General features: G+C 63.7%; 1 protein-coding gene across 5 annotated transcripts in view; it reads right to left on the reverse strand.

Annotated features, from left to right (window-relative positions):
- Positions 1–13,968, reverse strand: part of RAI1 (retinoic acid induced 1) — a 76,640-nt gene that overhangs the window by 2,132 nt on the left and 60,540 nt on the right. For all 5 annotated transcript variants that reach the window (XM_064461472.1, XM_064461468.1, XM_064461471.1 and 2 more), the window contains 3 exons: positions 1,869–7,515; positions 621–714; positions 238–287 (listed from right to left, as the gene is read on the reverse strand). In XM_064461472.1, coding sequence (XP_064317542.1) covers positions 238–287; positions 621–714; positions 1,869–7,499 — 5,775 coding nt within the window. In that variant the 5' untranslated portion in view covers positions 7,500–7,515. The remainder of the gene's footprint in view (positions 1–237; positions 288–620; positions 715–1,868; positions 7,516–13,968) is intronic.

A 13,968-nucleotide genomic window follows, 5' to 3' on the forward strand; every position in this document is an offset into this window, starting at 1 on the left:
GGGGACTAAACCCCCCCGCAGCCCGGCTTGGGGGTCCCAGACCCGGCACCCACTCGCCTAGCCCTGCAGCGGAGGGCACCGCGCAGCTGGGTAGCGTGGTGTTCCCCCCAGGGATGTGACCCTCCCCTTGCTGAGCACCCCAGGGTGGGTGTGCCGTGGAGTGGGGTGTTGTGCTCCAAAAGCAGGTCCTCCTACCCCAGGGGGCTGCAGAGCATTGGGGGGGCGCTCTGGGCTTACCTTATGTTTGGGACATTTCAGAGAGAAGCTCTCTTCGGTTAATAAGCAACCTGTGAGGAGAGAAGGCCATGTCAGAGAAGTTCCCGCGCTGTGCGACAGCTGCCCCCCGAGCGGCGGGATCGCAGCATCCTCCTCCCCAACCCACGGCCTCCTGCCGCTGGACCAGCCGCAGCATTTGCAGGAAGGGTTCAGCTGAGGCCAGCCTAACTCAGGACACCAGCCGGCACAGCTGGTGCAGGGGACATCACCGTCCTGGCTGGCAGGGAGCCCTGAGCCCACCCTTGTCTCGGGTGGGCTTGAGTGTTGCAGAGTTCAGCCCCGCAGCTGGCTGGGTCAGATGGTGCCGGGGGTCCCTGTGCCCCTGTCCCCGCGGCTGGGCTCACCTGTGTCGACAGCACACGCATAGTGGTAGGTGTGGGGACACCCCTTCTGGCAGCAGCCCACGGTGGCTCCCACTTGCTGGCAGCTCGAGCACTTCTTTAAACGCACCCCCGGGAATTCAGAGCAGGGAAGGAGAAATGTGGAGAGACAGAGACACCCCGTCAGAGCCCAGAGCAGGAGCAAAGCACCCCGATGGCCCCGGCTGCAAGGGGAATGTGCTGGCGTCCCTGCACCTCTCCAGCCCCATGCTGCCTCCCCCACCCCAAGCAGCATCCTTCCTCCCATGCCGGTGTACCGTGGGCGACGCCATGCCTCTCGCTCGGCCGTCTGCAGCCATGCACATGTTTTCTACCTGCCATACTGCTCCCCGGATGGCACCGAGCCGCAGCCACTCTCCCTGGGGTAGAGGTGAAGGGACATGGCCTGGGCCATGCCATGGTTTGGGGCAGCAGTGGCAGAGGACACCCATAGTCCCCATCTCCTGTCATGCCCTGCGGCGTGGGCAGGGGGAGGGCAGCAGCCTCCACACAGCCACGCCGTGAGCACACACACGTGGGGATGACACACTGGACACAGCCAACCCCAAACTTGGTACCAGGGGGCTTGCTGGAGGCCCCCTGCCCCACCTCTGCTGGGTGGCTCTCCCATCCCTCTCCCCAGCACAAGAAACCCCATGTCCCCTTGGTGGTCTCCCAGCAGCATTCTCCCTATTTCACTCGCTCGATGTGCCTGTTCTCCTCTCACTCTGGGAGAGGAACATGTCAGGGCCACCCCCTCCCTCCAGCTCCTTTTCCCCTGCTGCCCATCACTGTGGCATCAGGCCACATCGCACCCATTTCCATCTCCCATCCTGCCTTCACCAGGCTGCGTCTGTCCCGTGCCGAGCCACCCACCCTGCGACGCACAGCTGGGCTGGGGGATGCAACACAGCGGGCTCAGCATCCTCATGGTCCCGGGGGGGACCCTGCCACCCTCCCGAAACGTAACAACATAACTACGCTTCTGTGCCTAAAAGGGGGGGTTTTGGGTGCTATCAGAGACGCAGCAGCACAAATCTTGCGGGAAACCAGTGGGGTTCATGGCGCCTGAACACCCACCCCGCTCTCCCAGGACGACTCATCAGGGCCAACCCTATTAATTCTCATCCCGGCTGGAGGTGCAGCCGCGGGAATGGCTTCAGCTGAAGGAGGCCAGCGGGAGATGCTGCCCCAGGGGGTCGTGCCATACCGGGCGGGCAGCCGAGCTCTTACCAGGTCGGCAGCCGCCTTGACGGCCTCCTGCAGCCCGTAGAGCTTCCCCGCCACCAGGAAAACCCCAGCGGTCCATACGGCACAGGCCTCGTGCAGCCAGTGCTCCTGCGTGTCGCCCGCCGGCTCCTGCGGCGGGGACTCGGCCTTGTGACATTCGTGCCGCCGGGGCTTTTCGGCCGCCTCCTCGCCCTCTGTCCTCTCGTCACAGCAGTAGCAGCTCTGCAGCCTGCGAAACATGCCCCGCGGGCTGGAGCGCAGCGCGCTCTGCTTGGCCGCCTCGGCGGCACCCTCCGGCCGCGACGCCTTGCTGCCGGCACCGCAGCCACCCTCTGTCCCTCGGGGTGCCCGCTCGGCCACGGCGGGCGGGATGGCATCCTCGCCCGGCCCCTCTGCCCGTGCTTTCTCCTTCAGCCGCGACTTCTTCTTGGGCAGGCAGTCCTCAGGGTAGTAGGGCCCGCAGAGGTCCCCCAGGTCCTTGTAGTTGGCGGGGTTGCGGCACAGGCAGCAGACCAGGCAGGCGGCGCTCAGCGCCTTCGACACCACCGGCCCCATGTGCATGGTGGAGGAGGCGGGCAGGGCTGCCCGCGGTCGTGGCGCCGGCCCGGATGGTCCCCGTTGCAGCCGTGCCTCCTCACCGGGCGAATTGATGACGGTGCAAGCGGTGGTGAACTCGCCGCGCCGTTCCACGCGGACGTAGGGGGCGAAGGGGGGGGCCCGACTGTCCGCCCGCAGCCGCTTGCAGGAGATGTACTTCAGCCGGATCTCGGGCTCGGCGGGATGCAGCAGCGGGGCCTGCTGTGCCTGCCGCCGCCGCTTGCCGCGGCTCTTGCACCGCGCCGGCACCGCCTTGGCCTTGCCGTGGGCCAGTCGCTTCCGCTGCCGCTTGGAGTAGCCGTTGTAGTTGGAGTGGTTGGCCCGCGGCTTCGGCCCCCGCGCCGGCCCGGCAGCGGGGCGTCCCTCGGGGGGGCCCTCGCCGCCCACCGCCTCCTTCTCCTCGCTCTTTGGTTTCTTGCCCTCCCGTGGCACCTCCTCCCCACCGCCTGGGCCAGCCGCACGCTCCCGGGGCAGCAGTGGTGGTGTGGGGCCAAGGGGTGCCTTGGCCATGCCCAGCGCTGCCGCTTTGCCCTTGCGGTTCCTCTTCTTCGGCAGGAGCCCCAGGCTCTTGGCTGCCATGGTGGAGCTGGGCTGGGCCCCCAGGGCCGGGGCACAGGCCTCCCCCTGGAAGCCATCGGCAGAGAGCTTCTTCCCACCACCCAGCTTCCCCTTCGGTGCTCGGCCGGCGGGGTTTCGGCAGAGATGCTCGGCCACCGGCATGGCAGGTGCTTTCTGCGCCGCTGCCGGCTTGAGCAGCCGCGCGTCGCCCGCCACCGGGGCCGCTCCGCTGTGCTTCACTGCCCGCTCCCTCTCCACCCCCGCCGGGCTCAGGGACGTGCCATAAGCAGCCGCCGTGGCTGCCACCGCTGTGGCTGCTGGTTTGCAGGCGAACTTCTTCAGGTTGGGCGAGGTGATCTTCTGGACGATGGCCTCCAGCTTGAGGCCGCGGCCCTTGCGGGGAGGCAACACTTTGGTCTTGGTGGCCTCCTGGAAGGCCGCCCGGGAGGTGATCTTGATGCAGACATCGGGGGCCTCCTTCGGCAGGGGGGGCTTTGGGATGGCTTCGCCGGAGCTCTTGGGGGGCAGCTTGGCTTTCACCTTCTTGGCCACGGGCATCTTCTTGAAGAGGCTGGGGGGGGCCTCCGGCTTCTCCTCCTTCACGCCGCCGCTGTTACTCCGCAGGACCAGGTTCCTCTTCTTGGCAGGGATGGGGGAGATGAAGGTGGACTTCCTCTTCAGTGAGTGCAGGGGCCGCTCGGACATCTTGCCCCCCATGCCCGGCCCCGCTTTGGGCAGCTTCATTCGGGCACCCACTTTGCCCTCCTTGTGGGGGCTGCCTGGGGCTGCCAGCTTGAAGGCGGGTGGGAGGTGGTTGTTGGGGATGAGCTTTTTGGGCGCCTTGCAGTTCTTCAGCCGGACGTCGGCTGCCCGCTTGCCCCGCCGCCTCTTAGTGTAGAAAACCTCCTGCGTCTTTGTCCGGGAGCGCAGGATCATCGACCGCTGGTCCCTCTCACCCACCTCCACCACATCCCCCTCTGGCAGCGTCGGCCCCACCGCCTCCTCCGCCGTCACCAAGCCAGGCACCAGGAGGGTGGCATCGCCAGCGGTTTGGACCACCTTGGGGGCCGGCCGCCCGCTGCGCTTTCTGGCTTTGAAAGCCACCCGCTGCTTAACGCCACAGGCGGGCTTCTTCCCCAGCTTCTCCTGGTGCGCGGGGGCCTTCAGCGCCTCCAGCGGGGCCGGGGCGCGGGGCTCGGCGAGGGCGGTGAAGGAGCGGGTGCACATGCGCGCTGGCAGACCCTCGGCTGGAAACCAGGGCGTTTGGCTGTGGGCGTTCTTGCTCGGTATCTCCACCTGGCCGTCTGGCCCGAGGCAGGTGCCGGTCACGCCGCCAGCTGCCGGCAAGTCATCGAAGGGGCTCGGCACGGCGCTGCTTGGGCCATCCCCATCTGGCAGCCGGCAGTGGATTCGCTTGTTGCGGAGGCTCTTGCCTCGTGAGACAGGCTCCGTCTTCCCTAGCACATTTTCGGGGGCGAGTTGCTGCTTCACCGTGACAGACGGGGCAGATTCGGCATTGGCTGCCTCCGGGTGGGATGTCTCCCCTCCACCACTCCCCTCCTCAGGCTGGATGTGGGGCAGGGAGGACTTGAACCAGCTCTTCACCTTGGTCTCCGTGCCCACAGCAGGGCCCAGCAGGATGACGGACTGGCCAGAGAGACGCGGGGCAGGAGCCGAGCTCTCCTTCTCCACCGTGCTGACGGTCTCCTCGGCGGACACGGGCACCTCGCTGGAGGACAGCACAGCGGGCATCTCCGGGGGCTTGGGTGGTGAAGCATCGTACGTCACCGACTTCTGCTCCGAGCCGGCCAGCTCGCAGAGCGAGGAGTACTCCTCCGCCTCCAGGTCTGACTCCTTCAGCTCCGGCGAGGAAATGATGGGGATCTCGCTGAAGTCCCCGGTTGAGCAGCAGTGCCGGGTGTCCTGCAGCCACCTCTCGCTGTCCGCCTTTGCGGCCTCATCGTAGGTCAGGGTCTCCTCTTCTTCTTCCTCCATCACCTGCTGGCCAAAGTCCTGGGCTGTCTCGCTCTTGGCTGGCTGCTCGCCGTCGCACAGATCCAAGCCGCAGGCATTTTTTTTCTCCTTGCAGGAGCCCACCAGTTTGCTGGGGAACAAGCCCTTGGGGAGGTCAGTGGCTTGCAGGCCCGAGCCCAGCTCCTTCCACCGCAGGCATGCCTCGCCCAGGCTCTCCTCCGGCCACTCAAAGTGCTCCATGGTGTTCTCGGACCCCACCGAGTTGGCGGTGGTGTTCGAGTAGCAGCTGTAGCCGGTGGCCCCTGCGCTCGACGTTGCCGCCGGGATGCTGGGCTTGGAGTTGAACGCAAGCGGGGCCGCGTCCTTCAGGGCATCCTTGGTCTCAGCGGCTGTGAACTCCACCTGGGGACCCTCATACACCTCCTCGCTGAAGTCCTTCCCTGCACTGCCCCCCGAAGCCTTGTCCAGCTTGAGGGGCTCGGTGAGCGTGCTAGAGTCCCCCTGGCTGGGCCAGGCGCCCTTCACCATGGAGTCCAGGCAGGGCCGGTGGTTCTCCAGCTGGAAGGGGGACTTGGTAGCCTCCTTGCTCAGCATGGGCGAGTTGGCCCAGGCTTTGTCCGCCTTCTCGCTGATGGCATCCTGCAGGACGATGATCTCGGAATCCAGCTCCTCCTGGGACAGGGCACTGAGGAGCAGCCGAGGACAGTCCCGTTCGTTGGTCACGTACTTGGTGAAGGTCTCCAGGGGCAGGCTGGCGTGGATGCTCTGGAAGGAGTCATCTGATTTGGTGGACATGTCATCCGGGGAGGTCACAGAGCAGGTAGACACTGACTCCGGCTTCGCCTTAGAGTTGCTGTTGACGCGGGCAGGGCTGCGGTTCTGGTTGCAGTACAGGAAACTCCTCTCCAGCTGGTCCTCTGACCCGCTGAGATAGTCAGTGTCCTGTGTCTCAGCGTGGACGGATTGGGGGGTGCTCAGTGGGTCAGACAGGGGTGTCCCCACCTGCTCTGCCGAGTAGGTGCTGCTCTCAGGGCTGCAGTGCTGCCCCTTGAGCTGCTCAGGGGTCCTCGCTGGGGTCTTGATGCCCTTTTTCTGGGGCACAGACGCTTTGGAGAGCAGCAGCTGCTGGACGGTGTTGGAGATGTTCTCCACCTGGGAGGTAAGCGCTGTCAGGCTCTGGAGGCTCAGGTCTGACAGCAGGTTTTCGGGCAGCTTCTCCTTCTGCAAGTTTTTGCAGTTCCCAGATTGAGCGTCGGGGCTCGTCCCGTCGGTGGGAGAAGGGTTCAGCAGCGGCATGAAATGGCTGTGGTCGGTGATGCCGGCTGGGAAGGCGCCGGTGCTCAGGGGCTGCTGGCTGTACTGGAAGTTCTCCAGGTTGGGCATCAGCGGGGAGGGAGTGGAGCTGTAGGACGGGGACCTGCCGACGGAGCGAGCCGGCGAGTGGCTGGCGCTGGGGCTGAAGGTCTGGTAGTACTGCTCCGGCGTCCGGACGGGCGGCGCGTCGCCCTGGCAGTAGGTCTGGCCTGGCTGGTTGTAATGTTGGTACTTGGCCAGGTTTTGGTAGTGGAGGGTCTCCGGGGCATGATGCCGCCCCTGCAAGGGCTGCGGCGGCTGCGGGGGCTGCGGCGGCTGCGGGGGCTGCGGCGGCGGCGGCTGCGGGGGCTGCGGCGGCGGCTGCGGGGGCTGCTCGTAGCCGATGCGGTTGGGCTGGTAGCCGTGCAGGTTGGGCACGCGGGGGCCGGGGGCCAGGCTGGCAGCGCTGCTCAGGGGCCGCTCCAGCGGCGGCTGCCCCGAGGGCGCCGTGCAGCTCTTGTAGGAGTGTGCAGGCTGGCTGCCCCCCGGCACCGAGGAGTAGGTGGAGGAGGCGGGGAAGGACTGTGAGTGCTGCCCGAAGTGAGGGCTCTGCGAGAAGGGCATGGGCGAGGAAACATCATTTGGTAGCTTCTGCCGCTGCAGCTTGGGGTAGGGGAGTGCAGACGGCTGCTGCTGCTGTTGCTGCTGCTGCTGCTGCTGCTGCTGCTGCTGCTGCTGCTGAAAGTGAGTCCGGAAGGGCAGAGGGGTGGCCGCCGGCTCGTGGTACGGCCGCCCGCCCGCCAGCGACGCCGCCGTCTTCTTCATCAGGCTGTCCTCATACTTGGCCACGCCGCCGGGCAGCGCCTGCGGCTGGCCGCCCCACGCCTGCAAGCTCTCGTCCCCTGAATAACGGGCCGGATAGGGGCTGTTCTCCTGCACGGCGTAATTGGAAAAGGCCGGCCTGCCTTGCAGCTGCTGCCCTGCTAATTGCTTGTTTCCCCGGTGGTATTTCTCCACGGCGCTGTTCTCGTAGCCTGAGTACGGCAGTTGCTGCTGACTGTAGTACTCCTTCGCCACCAGCCTCTGCCGCTCGCAGTTCGGCCCTGCCTGACTTTGATGCCTGTAATTCTCCAGGCGTGATGTATCTTGTGAAGTCGGCTGGTAGCTCTGCTGGTTGCCATGGAAACCACACCTTTCTCGAAAGGACTGCATGGCGCGGGCTCGTTATCTGCGAAGAGAGAGAGGCGAGAATTCAAATGAAGCATCCCCACCGCGGCGGGCTGGGGAGCGCGGCCGCGCGCGGAGAGGGACAGCGTCGCGTGCGCCGCGGGGGCATCGCCTCGCCTGCCGTGGCATCGCCCCGCTGGCGCTGCATCGCCTCGCCGGCGCCCTGGAGCTCAGCACCTGGCAGTGCATCGCCTCGCATCGCCCTGCATCGCCTTGCATCACCCTGCAGCGCATCGCTTTGCATCACATCGCCCTGCATCGCATCGCCCTGCATCACCTTGCATCACCCTGCATGGCATCACCCTGCATCGTCTCGCCCTGCATCATGTTGTCTTGTGTCATGCTGCATCATATCGCCTTGCATTGCATTGCTCCGCATCACATCACATCGCCTTGCATTGCATCACCCTGCATCGCATCGCCTTGCAGCGCATCACCTTGCATTGCACCGCCCTGTATTGCCCTGGATCGCAGCAGCTGGCTTTGCATCACCTCGCATCGCTCTGCATCGCGTTGTGTCGCCCCACATCACATCGCTTGATGTGGCATCACCTCACCTTGCATCGTCCCGCATCGTGCTTTCTCATATCTCCTTGCATCGCCCTATGCTGCATCACCCCACTTTGCAGCGTGGTGCCTGCCAGCTGGGGGGTGGCAGGAGTCTGGCTGCCTCCTCCTTGCCTGTGGCATGGCCAGCCAGCCCTCCTAACCCTGCTGCTGGGAGCCTTCCCTAGCTCTGCTGCTTACCCCGGCTTTGCAGGGCGAACAAACCCCTGCCCTGCCTGCCCCACATGGCGCAGTGACCCCCCTGCACCGTGTTGGGGTCCCCAGCCCCGGTGCGCTGCGTTTCACGCACCCACTGCCCTTTGCCTCTGCAAATCACTTACCCCCCTCCTTGCATGCCCTCCCCAGGGACGCCGGGATCCTGCGAGCCCTTCTGAACACCCCGCTTATCGCCATTCTTTTTAATTATTGGGCTAATTACTGGAAGCAGCAGTGTGGAGGGCCAGAACCGCAGGCTGCAAAAAAAGTCATTTCAACTTGCTGGCTCTGCCTGTCTCTGCCTGCTGCTGCCTCCCGCAGCCCCCCCGGACCCAGCCGATCCCCCCTGTCCCGGTGCGATACCATCTGGAAGCTGTCTGCTCCCGCCAGCAGACGTCTATTAGCCGAGCGCCTCACCACCATCGTCATTAAACCTCCCCATTTCCTAGCCCCGCTTGTGTTAGGTGCAGGAAAGCACCTGGGTCGCCGGTTTGATCTCAGAGGCAGCAGAGCAGCTTGTGGGGGCCCCATGAGCTAATGAAGGGCCCGGTGGCAGGGGGGACTCATCCTGCCTGTCCCCAGCACCAGTGGGTCGCAGGCACTGGGGGAGCATATGCCTGTTTCGGCAGTGACCTGAGCTTTGGGACCTTGGGTTAGGGCAGCCCCAAGGGTCTGCAGCTCCCTGGGGACTTCCCTGGTGCCGCTCCCTTGGCACCGTGCCGCAGCGGTGACGCCGGTGCAGCCGGTGCTGTCCCCTCTGCCTTCATTCAGGTGATGAGTGTAACGAGGGAAGGGGATGGGGCGCTGGTGGTGTCTGACACCCAGCACCCACCGGCAGAGCTGAGCCCAGCCCTGCTCCCTGGCCACCCTGGGCATCCCCAAGCTAGGGACACACACAAGTGTGTCCCCACGTGTCCCCCTGCCACCTTCGCGTCACTGCCACAGCGTGCCAAACGGCGCATGGCACCAGATGGCCCCTCTGTCAGTGGCTCTGCCGTAGCCGCACAAATCGCACCGCTGGTTTGACCGGTCCCACCTCGGCCCCGTTTCCTCCCAGCGCCCTGTGGACGCCGGTAACATCTCAGCACCTTTTCGGGGTCTACGTACACACACGAGGCTTTATTTAGTATATTTCCATAACCGCTGGCAGCTCAGGGATGCACCGATCGCACGGTGACCTCTGGCACCACTGGAGCCAGGCTTGGGGCCACCCACACCATCTCCCCAACCCTTTTTGGACACTTCCCATGTCGCTTCCCCGTATTGCAGCTGCATCTCGCAGGCTGCACCGGCAACTGGATGTGGTTAAAGCCTAGATTTCGTGGAAAAGATGGGTCAATTAAAAACCCAGTGAGGCTGGTGTGAAAGCCCCTTCCACAGTGCAGGCGCGGTGCTGCCCTGTCCTGCGCCGGGGCTGCTGGAACAAAGGCAGCAAAATCAAAGCCAGGCCCCTGGGGCAGCCCCGGGTGGCGGCGAGAAAATTAAAGGGAGAAAAGGGCCCCTCGCACTCCACGTGGAAGCAGGTTTGAAAAATGAAATCGGCTTGAGAACATCCTGGGCTGGTGCTTTAAGGGGAGCTTTCTTCCCCCTTTCTCTTTTATTATTAATCATTATTATTAATTAATTATTGTTACTTTTTCAAACAGCTGGGACAATGCCAGGCTGAGCAAAAGCACCTGGTGCAAGGGGGTGGGTCGCTCATCAGCTCGCAGAGGGGATGCACAATGGGAGCATGTCTGCGGGGCGTGCATGTGTGTGGGGTGTGCGCGCGTGCGGGGTGTGCAGCACTGTGCACGCAAGAAGGGTATGCACGTGTGTGGGTGGAGGCCCCATGGCAGGACCAGGCCATGCGGACAACTAGCCTCAGCCACGTCCCAGTGCCTGGCAGTCCTGGGGCTCATCCTGCACCCCATGGCATCTTCTTACAGGGGTCACAACGTGCAACATGAGGCCCATCAGGCAGGAGATGTGGCCAGGACTGCCCATTGCTTCCCCATCGAGGCTAGCCAAAATCCTGTGCTGAGCGAGGTGCCTTGCCCGGAGCCACGGCCCCACCTCCCTGCAGGCCACCCGGGCACCGGGCTCTGCTGGGGGTGGGATGCTGCCATTCCGGGCCAGGAGGAGACAGACTTGTCACTGGTAGCACCTGGACCTGTCGGCAGAGCCGGAGGCCAGCTCTGCCCTCGGCTCTGCCACAGCTTTGCTGGAGAAGGGCCGTAACAGATGTTGCTGCCTGATGTAGGCTGTTTCCGAGCAAACGCTTTAATGGCATCAAATCAAGCTGTCGACAGCAGTGAGGTTATGGCCCTTCCCGGGAGGGAGAGGCGGCTGCAGCCCTGGGGCCCTGCGCACTCTCTCCCCCCACCGCATCACTGCCGGACGTGCTCCCCCGGCCCCAGAGAAGTTTCCAGCCTGGCTCCTGCTGCCCGCGTGATGGGAATTGATCGCGGTGCCCAGAGCCAGCCAGATCCTGTCCCTGCAATCCAAGGAGCCACGCTCACCTCTGGCTACAGCCACCCCGGAGCATCCTGTCCCCTTAGTCCACAGGGACACGTGGATAGCCCAGCCAACCCCATAGCTCCCAGCACCACCTTGACATCACCCTTTGGGGATGCACAGGACCCGCTGCACCTTCCCGAGCTGGTGCGTGACCCGGGGCCATGCTGTGCTGCACCAGGCCATGCTGCAGTGCATGGGGCTGACATGATGCATGGGGCTGGTGCTGGGAGCCGAGCCGGGGCACTGCGCGGCACTGCCAGGCCAGCGCAGCCCCGCTGCTGCAGACACCCGCTCACGCGGTGGCGCGTAGCCTGCCTGCCTGCTGCTCAGGAGGATTTGTGCTGCGTGGCTGGGTTTGGTTTTATTCCTCCCCCCCAATCTCTCCTTCCTTCCCTGCCTTCTCTCCTTTCCTCCCCCTTCCCGTTGGCTGGCAGGGACGTGGCAGGGCCGGATCCGCAGCCCTCTGAAGGCAGCCCAGGACTTTCCATGGCAGGGGACTCTCGGTAAGCACCCAAGACCTCCCAGCATCTCGGCCCTGGGGCCAGCAGGCATCTCCCCACTCCCTGGCCTTGCTTCCCAGCTGCTGCTCATCCCACGGGGCCTGATCCAGCACCCCCCAGCCCTGCTGCTCCTCCGGCTGCTCCCTCGCCTTTGCTGCTGCGCCATCAACAAGGACTCAACGACTAAAAATAGCAGCGCGCTCTCGCAGGGGGATGCTTCGCCATCAGAGCAGCACTGACACCGTGGGCACCCACTCCCTGCCCCAAACCTCCTCCCAGCCCTCAGCCCCCCACCCAGGGGTGCAGCCGCACACGGTGAGGCAGCGCTGGAGATGGGGAGAGCAAAGGGATAGGGCCCCCCTCCCTCGGCCCCCTCGGTGGCTGTCAGGGGGGAATAAGCGCCTATCAAGGAGCGTCAGCCTCGGATTTGTTTAATTGCGAGCTGGTGGAGTTTAAAGAAACCCTTTCTGGCCGGCTGCCACACCGCAAACTGCTCCGGAGAATTTGATTATTAAGGGAGGAGAGAATAGGGGAGGTTGTGGGGGGAGCCGGGGGGGCTGGGTTGTGTGGGACAGCCTGGGAAAGAGCATCCTGCCCCCAGGAGCTGGGAATGAGAGGAACTGGGGGGGACGGACAGACAGACAGACCCTCGGGCAGTGCAAAGGGACCCGTGGGGCTTGCCTGGGGCAGAGTCGAACCCTCCAGGAGGTGGTAGAGCTGCCGCTGTCCGTCTGTCCCTGCACCTCGTGGATGCTCCCGCTGTGCCTGGCACTGGGCGATGGCACCCAGTGCGGCAGGGCTGGGTCCCCCCGATTGGGTGCATCTGCTGTTAATGCATCTCCCCCTTCAACGTGCCCTCTAATGCCCCCCGTTAATGCACCCTCTCTCCAGTGCACCCTGCTAACGCACCCTCCATCCAATGAACCCCTTTAATGCACCCTCCCTCCAATGTATTCTACTAATGCACCCTCTTAACGCACCCCAATAAAGCCCTTTAGTACACCCTCTCTCCAATGCACCCCGTTAACACACCCTCTCCCCCATCCTCCCACCCCATCACCACCGCCACCTCCCACAGTGCCAACGCTCTGTCCCGGCGCAGCGACTGGGGGGGGTTACCCGCAGGGCAGACCCCAGCCCCCCGCCTCCCCCCATCACCGCGTTCCCCCCCCCTTTCGGCGCTCAGCCGACCAGAGCAGCTGTTCCCTGCACACTTCACTTGCCCGCAGATGATGATAAATGGAGCTGGGGCTGCGCCGCCCATTGCGCGGGGGTGGGCGGATGCGGGTAGCGAGGAGGAGGTGGAGGGATGGGGTCCCCATCTCCTGCAGCCCCCCCCCAGATCACGCTGCTCCTCCCATCCAACTGCTGGGGAATTCCCTAGGCAGGTTCCCCCCCGCCAAATCCCCCCTTCAGGAATTCCCATTGCAATGGGGAGCATCCCCATCAGCATCAGGGCAATGCCCCATTTGGGGGGCACAGTCCTTTATCCCTGCGCCCCCCCCCCCCCCACCTCTGCTCCTCCTCAGAGAGGAATTTTACTCAGGGGAAAAAAACATTGCCTGCAAACCACACTCATGACTCAACGTTTCTGCTGGCCCCGGTTTCTCTGTCGCTTGCCAGGGGAAGCCCGTGGCCTCCCCAACCTCATCCCCTCGCATGGAAATCCGGCTCGTCCGCCAGCTCCATCCGCTTTCCCTTTGGTTTTTCCTCCTTTATTTTGGAGGGAGCGGTTTGGGTCCTTGATGTCAGGGCTGGGAGGTTTGCAGAGGGTTGGGCTGGGGAGGATGGGGAGGCTCGGAGAGTCAGAGCAAGTTGTGTTTTTTTCTTGCTGCCGGAAAATGCCAGCTGGCAGGAAAGGATTTGAAGAGCAAGGGAGGAAAAAAAAAAAAAGAGAAAAAAAGATAACAAAAGGTTAAAAAAGGGGAAAAAGACAAAGGAAAGAAATGAAGGGAAAAAAGAAAAAAAAAATAAAAAAGAGAGAAAAACAAGGAAAAAGATAAAAGGAAAAAGAAAAAAGAAGAAAGTGAAAAAGAGAGAAAAAAGAAAAAACAAGGAAAAAAGAAAAAAGAAGAAAAAAGAAAAAAGAAAAGAAAAAAGGGAAAAAATTAAGGGGAAAAAGGGAAAAAAATAAAAAAGGCATAAAAAAGGCTGGAGGCTCACAGCAAAGCAGATGCTCAGCCTGAGCCTTCCTGAGCAAATTCCTTCTCCGGTGGGGAAGTGCACTCCGGAGCAAAATTCATCGCTGGACGTAACATGGAGGGAGGGCGCCGTGTGTTCTCACTCCCCAGCAAGGGGATTGACATCAACCTTGAGGCGCTGGCGGGGAGAGGAAAACAAGCCCGTCAGGAGGCTGGAAATATGGCCGAGGTTAAGGAGGGACCCGGCTCTCCCAGCTTCCGCACCTAAATCCTGCTGCAGACCTGCCCGCAGCCGCCGGCGCAGGCAGCCGCCGGCAAGGACGGGCAAAAGGAGCCCGCGCCAGGGGCACCGACGGGCACGAACATGGCCGTGGGGTGGCTGTGGGGCAGCCACTCACCGCCGCGATGACCTTCAGCCAACCCTCCGGCCTCGAAGCATGCGAGTGGTGCGGTGCCGGCACGGTGCCAGTACGGTGCCGGCGCAAGGCGACAGCCTGGCCGGGTCTCGGCATGCTCCCGTTTTTCTTCTGTACTCATTTTCTGCCTGACGGG

Source organism: Phalacrocorax carbo, chromosome 10 (assembly GCF_963921805.1).
Source record: "Phalacrocorax carbo chromosome 10, bPhaCar2.1, whole genome shotgun sequence".
In the NCBI taxonomy this organism is placed as follows: domain Eukaryota; kingdom Metazoa; phylum Chordata; class Aves; order Suliformes; family Phalacrocoracidae; genus Phalacrocorax; species Phalacrocorax carbo.